This window comes from Eupeodes corollae, chromosome 1, assembly GCF_945859685.1.
Source record: "Eupeodes corollae chromosome 1, idEupCoro1.1, whole genome shotgun sequence".
Classification (NCBI taxonomy): Eukaryota; Metazoa; Arthropoda; class Insecta; order Diptera; family Syrphidae; genus Eupeodes; species Eupeodes corollae.
In genome coordinates this window covers 82,234,845-82,245,591 of record NC_079147.1, presented here as the reverse complement: position 1 = coordinate 82,245,591, position 10,747 = coordinate 82,234,845, and the positions used below count along the sequence as shown (strand labels likewise).

Below are 10,747 nucleotides of genomic sequence, written 5' to 3'. Positions count from 1 at the left end.
TCATTTAAATTTACTTAAATTATGAATTGTACAAAATGGGTTTTGACGCCGGTAAATTTTAATAGTAAGAATAAGTTTTGACATTTAGAAAAAAAAATGGTAGTTTATATAACACTGTTTTCTACATATCCGAACCTATTTTAATTGAAGTCCCACTTCGAATTCCGCGTTAATAAGCCTAATTGAGGCTCCTTCTCGATTTGATTCTCCTTTTTTAATTTTCCTCGAAAGAAAATTTAGTTGGAAGGGGGGTCTGAACTCGCCATTACGTTTCGGAAAGTTTTGGAAACACATCCAACAACTTGTCGAAACCATGCTTGTGTGTGTGAGAGTAAAGTTTCGATGAGAATCTACAACGGTTGCTTTCTCGGTTAGCGTCAAGCTTCTTGGAAGCCGTAATCCCGTGACCGACGATCCCGTAAGCGATTGGTTGAGTTGTATGTATGTGTGAGTGATTGGAATGGACGAGGGAGGACGGATAGTTAGAAAGTTTCGCTTGGAAGGCACTCTTAGGAGAACCTTGAAAGCGAAAAGTAGAGTTGTAAAAAAAAGATCGAGAAATTTTGGAGAAAAAGAGAATAGAAATTGAGAAGGAGAAGATAATTTTATTAGCAAAAATCAAAAGGAGGAAATTTGATTAACCTAAACAGGGTTCGAGGAGGGAAAGATAAAGGAAAAAATAAGGATAGCAGAAAGAAGGAATACCAAAAAAAAGCTAAGTAGTTGTATTTAATTTCAAATAGAAATATATATATATAGGGGAGACCGGGGACAAAAGTAACACGTCATGAAAGTAACAAGCCCATTCACAGCCTATATGAATGTGTTAGAGCATTTTCTGGTATGCAGTTCTGTAAACAAATTGACTTTCTCCTCTCCTATTCAGTTGTTGTCGATCGGTTAAGAGATTCGCACGTGCCACAGTGAAAAGAAAGAAAAGGTGCCCTATTTGAAATTTTTTGTCCGCCAGTTTTTTGAATGAAAAAAAGTGTTAAATATCAATATTTAAAGGTAAGTTTCTACTTCTTTTATATGTTCTTTACCTATTTTACTCGCCATTTAAACAAATCTAAGAATCTGAGTGAATTATTAAGTTTTTATTTTAAAATGAGGGCACGTGGACGAAGGAACAAGATACCATGGGGACGAACGTAACATATTACTTTCGTCCACTAGAAGTTTAATTTTTTTTATCTGAATGTTATCATAATGTTTTTGGTATTTAGAATGCCTCGTACTCGCATAAGAAGAACTAATAGGGGAATGATTGCCACGTCTGTTTATAAACAGGCCGCTGAGGAAGTTCTAAAGAAGAACAAGAGTGTAAGGGCCGCCGCAAAACAAATCGCTCTCTGCCATGTAACTCTTGCCCGGTACATACAACAAATTTCAGGGGGTAATCCCTCTGCCAAAGTTGGCTATCGCAGTGCAAAACGGGTGTTTTCTGTAGAGGAGGAAAATGAACTCGAGAATTACCTTATTTCTTCATCCAAATTGTTCTATGGCCTTGCACCAAAAGAAGTTAGGCGCCTTTCGTACCAAATGGCAGTAAAACATAATAAGCGATTCCCAACTAAGTGGCATGAGAATGAGCTAGCTGGTTTTCCGGCTTTTTAAAAAGACATCCAATGTTGTCTCTCCGCAGTCTTCAAGCAACAAGTTTAGCTCGTGCAACAAGTTTTAATGAGACTAATGTCAAAAAGTTTTTTGACAAGCTTACGGAGGTTATGGACCGGTATAAGTTCGAGCCACGGGACATATGGAACGTAGACGAGACTGGAGTTACAACAGTCCAAAAACCAAACCGTGTGTTAGCCAAACGCGGAACAAAACAAGTTGGTGCCATTACATCTGCTGAGCGTGGATGGATGCAAGAAGCAGAGTTATTGTTTTTTCTCGAGCATTTTAAGAGACAGGTAAAACCAAAACAAGAGAATAAATGTTTGCTCTTGCTCGACAATCATGAGTCACATTTATCCATTAAATGTCTTGATTTTTGCAAATGCAACGGAATCGTTCTGCTATCATTTTCGCCTCATTGCACCCACAAATTACAGCCCCTCGACCGGGCAGTATATGGGCCATTTAAAAAAAATGATTAACTCAGCAGTAGATGCTTGGATTCGAACTAATCCTGAAAAGACCATGTCCATCCACAATATTCCCAGCATTGTAAAAGAAGCTTTCCCACTGTCTATCACTGATAGAAATGCAATAGCTGGCTTCAAATGTACTGGAATAAGTCCATTCAACAGATGCATTTTTACATGTGTAGACTTTCCACCGTCTTATGCTACCGATCGCCCACTGCCAAACAATAGTGAAAACCAAAACGACGCTGATTTAAATCTTCAACAAAATGTTTCATCATCAGTTGGTGATGTTAATGTGAGTTTAAAACAAGACAAAATACTAAGCCATTAGCATTAAAATAAAAATAATTACCTTATAGGTCCTCCCTGAGTTTGAAACTGGTTCGATTGCCGATCCCAATTTACCATCAACATCCGGTCATGTCAATGTAAGTTAGACAATATTAAAATAAAAGTTCCTATATTGTAACTCTTTTAATTGCATTCTAGAATCGTCACCCTTCAAAACCCATGCAGTCACCAAGTACATCGGCACCAATCCCTTTTTAACCTCAAGAAGTTCTTCCTTTTCCAAAAGCTGGACTAAGACTCAACACAAGGCGGGGAAGGAAGAAGCGCAAAACTGCTATCCTTACAGACACGCACGAAAAATTGGAAATCGAGCTAGATTTCCAAAATCGACAAAAAGCCAAGAAATTTGTGTTTGCAATGAAAAGGCCGAGAGGGCAGTCCAAAAAGAAGGGAAAAAAACTACCAAAATAAACATCAGAAAGCGACACTTCAGGTGACAATAAAAACGATTGCTTATGCTTGGTATGTTTGGAGTGGTTCAGCCGAAGTTGTGGAGATGAAAAATGGGTCCAATGTCACGAATGCAAGGGTTGGGCTCATGAGGCATGCACAAAGGGTGATCCTTTTTACATGTGTCACAACTGTCTTTCAGAATGAAAACCTTTCAATGAATTTTAATTTTTTGAATCAAGTATAGCTTTGAAGCCTTATTACTTCTCCCGTAGAGAAAGTTCGCATTTCAAATGATCTCACGTATGTACATATATTCGATACAAGAACTGAAAATAATAATTTAAGTTTATAATAATGCTCTCCAAATGAGTATGATCCTATTTTAAAGAATTTTTTATGTTTATTGGATTACTGTTATGTTTTTTTTTTTCAAATATCTAAGAGATATTATAATAATTTTATCTTGTGATAAATGAAATAAATTTTTAACGCAATATAAAACGAAAAATATCATCATTTGGGCAACAATATCTTTAACTACTTATGTATGTTACTTTTTTCCCCAGAGCGTGTTATTTTCGTCCTGGACATATAGGACAAAAGTAACAAGGGAAGAGTCTTGGAAAAAATATCACAGCTGTGTGAAATCGTCGATTTATTAAAACTTAACTTCAGCATTTTGTAGTGACATAAGTCATCTTGAAGATGGCATATTATTCAAATAACAGCCAGAGCAGGAACCCCAAATGCAAAAAATGTTACTTTTGTCCCCGGTCTCCCGAAATATTTATATATTTCTATCGTAGTGCGTTTTCATTTTTCGGTTATTTCGTGAAGACCCATTTTTTTGTAATTACTTTTAACTTTTTCACTTAGTTGCATTTCAATACAACGGCCATTTATAAATTGTAATTTTTTGTCAGTTTCAATTCGAAAATATTTGGGTTTTAATCCAGGGATTTTCTATCCCACGGTTTCCCAAAGTAAAGTAAAATATAATACATATAGTCAAATATATCCATTTCTCTTTTTTTTATTCACCTAAATCTTCTATTTCATTAGTTTTGGAATTTTCTAAATATACAAACAAAATTCCTGGTGCCCCTATCATTTTCTTTTGCACCCTAGTGTACAAAAATATATATCCATTTGATAAATTATTAATTATAATGATAAATTAATTCAACAATCAATTCCAGTTTATCAAAATTATACAAAAATTTTCTTCGAAAGAACCCACCCCAGCTGACTAGTCGGTGAGCTGCATGGGAATTGCAGTTGTTGTTGCAACTTTATTTTCTCTTTACTTTGTTCTTCGTTCGGTTGGGTCAGCTCATAATCATAATCGAACTTAGCTTGCGCAGTTCCTTAATAAATCGGAATTTAATTCTATAATTTAATTCACTCTCTCGGTTGTGTTTAAAGGAAGAAAATATTGCAACAATGTTATACAAAAACATAACATAGGAACACCACTTGCTACATGCAAATATCTTCTCAAGCAATATGCTCTAGAAACAACAAATGCTAGATGGTCACAAAGTACCACCTGCCTAGCAACCAAGCAAATATGGCCAAGTATTGACTTAAAACGGTCAAAAGGCTTGATATCACTGAGCAGACAAAGTATATAATAACGGGACACTGCCTCATAGAAAGACATGCTCTGAGGCTAGGGGTCTACACAAATGACTTCTGTAGAAGCTGCATGGACGAGGAGGAAGAGGAAACGGTCCAACACCTTCTATGTACATGTCCAGCACTCTCCATTAGAAGGAATAACTTTTTCGGTAATCCCTTCTTCGATGATAATACCAGTGAACTGGCAACGATTGACACAAAACGTCTCTCTAACTTTATTAAAAGTACGAAATGGTTTGTTTAAGTTCATTACTCTCCCATGAATAACCTCATTAGTGGTATCACAATGGACCCTTGAGGTCTACGTGTGTCAATGACATCTGGACAGCCACTCCACTCCAATCTAACCTAACCTAACCTAAGTATCAAAGTTTAGAAGGGTAAGTTAATTTTTGATTCCCCAGCTCTAACTAAAGAGCACATGAGAGCGAACAACGAATGAACGAACAAACGTGATTTTACACATTTAAAAAAGTCTATTTTAAACAAAAACACAATTAAATTAGAAGAAACCAATTGACACTTATGTCAGGATGATAAAATTTGCATTTTGTTCTTTAAAACAAGACAATTTTGTAAAAACAATTTGTTAGCAACGAATTGCAATGTGGTTGCTACGAACTGTCAAGCTCTATTCGCGTTCCACATACAATCCACACTGCAACGAATAAATTGTTCGCGCTCAACTTATGGCTGAAACACGTACATGCTTCAGCTTCGGCTTCGTCTGCATTACGTTAGGCTTGCTTCGAGGTTGCTTTGAATGACATTTCTATTATTTCATCCCTCCAAAGAGCAAATATTTTGTTTGTTGACATTTTTTACAGCTAATGAGCTGTCAGACAAAGCAAATGTTCAGATAATTGAACTAGAGCTTCCGTTTGGAGTCACATCACGTTACATTACGATTTTTTCCTTATGATTGTCAAACGAAACGTGAGGTCGAAGCTTCATTGTGATAGCATGTATTGAATTCCTATGGCTAAACTCGTAAACGTCAGGCGAAGCCGAAGCTGAAGCGTGTTTGTGATTCAGCCATTAACCTCAAAACTATATCTCTCTTATTTTGTTTGTTGAAAAGGGTAATAATATATTGACGGTTCGTCGCTGTCTGCGAATAGAAACAAGGCACATGTGAAAGAAAAGTCAAAATATGCGAACATCCACAGTTCGCAGTTCGTAGCTCATGTGCAAGATACTTAAGTCACCACCTCGAGCAAAACATGCAAATATTTATTTTTTCTGAAACTGAATTAAAGACAAAAACAATTTTGATCTTTTATGTATTTTTATATTTTCGGCATTTTTTTTTCATTTAAATTATCAGTTTTAATAGGTTTTTTTTTAAGTATAAACTTTCATTTTAATAAACAAAATATAAACAATTGTTCGGTTCTTCTTCTCTTTCCTTCTTTTTTATTATTTGTATATAGTTCTTTTTCTTTTTCTGTTTTATGTAAGCTACTAATGGTAAAGACTTTTTGTTTTTAATTTCAAAAAATAATGGTTTTTTGTTTCATCTTTAATTTTAATTAATTAAATAATAGCGATAACTTTGTTGTTTAAATAAAAAACAATTTTAAAATTTTAATCCCTCGCGCATTTAAATTTAAGAATTTACAAGTTTTTCTATTTCAAATAATTTCTTCTTTTTGTTTTGTACAAAATAATTATTAGAATGCGTACATAATAATTATAATAATAATAATAATGATAATATTAATAATAATATAGTAATTGTATGGATCACTGTTTGGTATAATAAATCAGTTTTTTGTTGTTGTTTAATTTCTAGGCTTTACAAAATTCCATTTAATTTATGTTGTGTTTTCTATTAATTATAATTAATTATTGCAAGTAATGACCTTAGAAAAATTAAAACAAAATTTACAAATATATATTTTTGTATTGCAAATGAATGGAATATAATAGTTTTCTTTTTTCTATTTTTTATTAAACAAAAGAAAAGAAACTATTTACATACAAATTAAGTTTCACAAAGATCTCATATAACAATTATATAGGTACCAATGTTACATTTGGAATGTCTTTCCTACTTAAGCCACCATCATAATTTGGAAGGATGTGTTCCATAAGTTTTGTTTTATTTATACGTTATCCTGTTTTAATTAAAGTTGTCTTCTTCCATCAAAACCATTTTGTCAATTTTGTTAAAATTCTCTTTTCGATTTCTTTTAAGGACATCTCATCCTTGCATTTCCTTAGACTAGAAACACAAGTGAGTTTTACAAAAGTTTAAAAAAAAAATAATAATAAATAAAATAATAATAATAAACAAAAAAAAAAACAAATACACGCACAAAACTGGAAAAGGGCGGCGTATGACTAGATTTTTTTTTATAAACCAAGAACAAAATTTCACACAAAAATATCATAAATTAAACATAAACTCAAAAAATGTTACAAATGATATTTTACTACACATACAAATTAAAACAAAACAAATGACAAATGACGTATGTTTTTGACAGTTGAAGTGACTTTTAATTTTAAACCATGTTTTTGTGATGACATCTTTGCATTGCATAGGAATGTTTAAGGCCTTTCTTGATTGGTGTCAAATTAATTGAAACTGCAAAGGCCATGTAAATGTCATCTATTTTCATATCCTTGACAGTTAACTCATCTGTCATTTACAACTGACAATCTTTAGACCTTTCAGCTGTTAGTTGAATTTATTTACATTCATATAAACGCAACTGACACTGAAAACACAAAGTCAGTTGTAGGAAATTTTGATTTTGACAGATCCAGGAGGCGGCTTATTTTCAGAATGACATTTCATTGTAGTTTTTACACAAATAAATAATTTAAATTAAATTAAATATGACTAAAAATATATATAATTTTTGTTTTTTTATAATCAAATTGTATTTTGATTTTTGTTTTTTTTTTCTTTTCTTCTTTTATACATTTGAAGGCTTTCACACTGGGTGTGTTTTTCTGTACAGGGTGCAATGATTTTTGTTTTATATACATTAAACATTATGGATACATTGATGCAAATAAAATTTCTTTTTGTTTTTAAATATTTAAAATTTATTTTTAAGTCTTTGTAAACTGTTTTTATTTTAATTTTATGAAGGGGCACTTTTTTTGTAATCAATTTTTGTTTTAACAATAGAAAAATGTTAACAATACTCCTTTTTCTTAGCTCTATCTTTTTCGTTTTTTTTCTTTCTCTCTCTCTCTCTTTGTTTTTGTTTTTGTTTTATATAATTTCTCGCAATGAGTATGTGAGTGTTTCTATAGCCAAACTTTGTTGAGATATATATATTCTATGGAAAAACCATTTAATAATTTAACTTTCCAGTTCTTTAATTTTTTTTTTAAATATTTTTTTTTTTAAATTAAAAAAAGAAAAACAAAACAAAAAACTTAAGTTTTTGTTTAAACTACACAAACCTCTTCCAGCAAAGTTTTAAAATTGTTGCAAATTTTGTGTGAATTTTTCGCAAACTTCGTTTCTTCGATAATGATGATAACGACAACAAAGGCTTTAAGCGTGTTTTTGTTGCTACTTTGGTGCATAAAATTCGATTTGAAGTGCATTTGCAATGACAGCTACTGCAATAACATAAATTGTCACTGATATTACTGTTACAATTATTGTTAACAGTTATTTTAGTGTTAGCAGCGGTGGCGATGGCTTTGGCTGTGGCGGCATCAACATCAACGGTAGAGATGGCAGCATTAGTTTTAGTGACAGCAACGTCACTTTTACAAGAAAAACCGACAATTGTTGTTGTTGTTGTTGTATTTCCATTGCCTAACGATGATTGTGATTTAAGTGTATGGAAACCATTAACAAACTGTCACCGTCTCGCAAAAAGTACTTCCAGCCAACAATGACAGGCGGTTATGTCGGTTCGACGATATTTTGAACCCCAACCTTTGGCAAAACTAATTTGCATGCTAAATGTGTCAATTGGACCTGTTTGAGCACCAGCTATTTGAGGTGAGCACACCAGTTTTTGCGTTCGAGCCCTGAAACAAGAAAAATAAACAAATTGATTATTATTTATCTAGAATATTTAAATAAATATACAAATTATTACTAGGTTATTAAGAATTGCTAAAAATATAAAAGAATTTTGATCGTTAAGGAAAAGAGGCTGGACTACAAAAATGCAGAATTTAAATCCATATTGTTTTTCGAAAATTACTCGTTTTTTGTTATTCATTTCTGCAATTTGTGCATTAAACTATTTCATTTTCAAACCCAAATCCAGATAACTTACAACGAAAACTCAAGTTTTTCCAAACTAGTAGCAATTCTAAGATGAACTAAACAAACAAACCTTTCGAAACATTAACAAAACAGCTGATGCCTGCTGTCAAAACATATATTTCACTTTAATATTTTGAAATTCTGTTTAAAACAAGGTTTTTCTGTTGAAAGAATTTTGTGGAAGACAAAAGAGTGTTTAAAAAGTTGTGTTTTGTAAGCATAATGTTTGTTAAGTTGTTTTTCAACATTGAAAATGTGTTAAGCTTTCTTTTTATACATGTATTAAAATCAACTTAATTGATCAGAATACATTTTATTTTTACAAATAATAATTGAAGGGCTACACTTTTACTTACAAATCGATGACAGTTGATGTTGCAAAAGTTGAAATGTCAAACGAAAACATGCATGTAAGTATTTATAGGCTTTTAACACCAAGTCCAAAACCCGGTTTTCTCGAAATTATCGGTTTTGGCCTAAAACCTACATCGAAAACTCAAGTTTTCCCATACATTCTTGGTAAACCACAAGTTTTCGTAAAAAGTTTTATATAAAACCTCTCGAAAAGTAGAAGCAGTTCAAAGTTGAACTAAACAAACAAACCTTTCGAAACATACAGCGCTCAAATTAAAGTAAACAAAACAGCTGATGGCTGCTGTCAAAACAAATATTTCATTTTGAAATAAATTTGGCCGTGGTATGTAATATTTTTTTTATTAACAAAATATGAAAGAAAAAAATTAAGAAAACTTTGGTTGAGCTGCGTGGCAACAAAACAACGTTGAGAATAAAAGCCCAGTGACTATTTTCGGCACTGGCGGTTCTTTTATGATCCTCCAGAGTTTCAAACGCTCTTTTTTAAGCGAGGAACCGGAATTCACTATGGCTACTGGCGTCACGACCCAAGGACGTGGAAGACTTCATCATAGTTCGGAATGACGTTTCCAAGGGATGCATCTTCGAACTCGTAGCCACAAATATGTTCTATGCTTTCGCTTACTACCTGAAGAAAGACTTTCCAGTAACTCCTTCAAATTACAAGGGTTTAGCAGATATGAGGAAGTGCGATAAGTTCACTTGTGGAGGAGAATAAGTAAAAAAGAAAATCTCTGGTGGAGGCTAAATCGCACCGGGCTAAGAAGATTTGCGCCAAAACATTCCACAACGTGGGAATCGTTGTTCCAGTGAATAAAACTACAGCAGTGGGCTATCGTCCCTTGATGGACAGCGATGCCAACATCAAGAAGATCCTTAATCCTTTGGACAAGCCAGGCGAGTGTTCAAAGGAAGAAAGTGAAGAAATGGCAGCCCATCATAACAGCTTCAGTGATCGCTCGGGATAAGTGTGATTTTGGTACGAATCTGTAACTAGGAATTCGCCTTTTGCTGCTCCGGCCATAAGGACCTACACGAAATCGTTCAGAATCTTCTCAAAGTTGCTCGGACGGCCACAATATATGGCGATTCTGAAGCCACATTTGGCCAATAGTCATAAGCTTAGTATTTTGGGTTGTGAATTGTTCGGACCAGTTGAAGTGAACATAGATGATAGCTGCAGTTAAGCGAGCTTGTAGTTCTTATTGGTTCCTGTCGTTAGCCCATTCCACTCGTTACCTAAACTATAGTTGAAACTCTTCTTCGAGACGAGCTAGTCTTACGTTAAAATCAATTTGAATTAGTTAGGATTCATTTTATATTTACAAATAATTTGAGAAGAGCAAAACTTTTTGCTCACCAATTTTTTCATCAATATAAAATTTGACAGCCGCTGTTAAATACATTTAAATGTCAAATGAAAACGTGTAAATGTTCGGTGTGAACGATTTTTGGGTTTAAGAAAACTTTTTGCCGAAAACCTGGTTTTGGGTTTGGTGTGAAAAGCCTATTATATAAAACATGCCACTAGTATTTATCAATTCAAAGAAGAGATAAACAAACAAACCTTTCGAAACATTCAGCGCTCAATTAAATGTTAACGAAACAACTGATGGCTGCTGTCAAAACAAATGAAGAACAA

General features: G+C 33.3%; 1 protein-coding gene across 2 annotated transcripts in view; it reads right to left on the bottom strand.

Moving 5' to 3' along the window:
- Positions 1-7,574: 7,574 nt before the first annotated feature.
- The window catches only part of LOC129943441 (uncharacterized), a 56,788-nt gene continuing 53,615 nt past the window's right edge, over positions 7,575-10,747 (bottom strand). Inside the window, exons 7-8 of one of the 2 annotated variants that reach the window (XR_008781247.1) lie at positions 7,905-8,486; positions 7,575-7,777 (exon numbers count right to left, since the gene is read on the bottom strand). Coding sequence is in view for 1 of the 2 variants with exons in the window: in XM_056052888.1 (XP_055908863.1) it covers positions 8,315-8,486 (172 nt within the window). In the remaining variant the exon portion in view is untranslated. Of the gene's footprint in view, positions 8,487-10,747 lie in introns of both variants that reach the window. The other variant, XM_056052888.1, reaches the window with a different exon arrangement.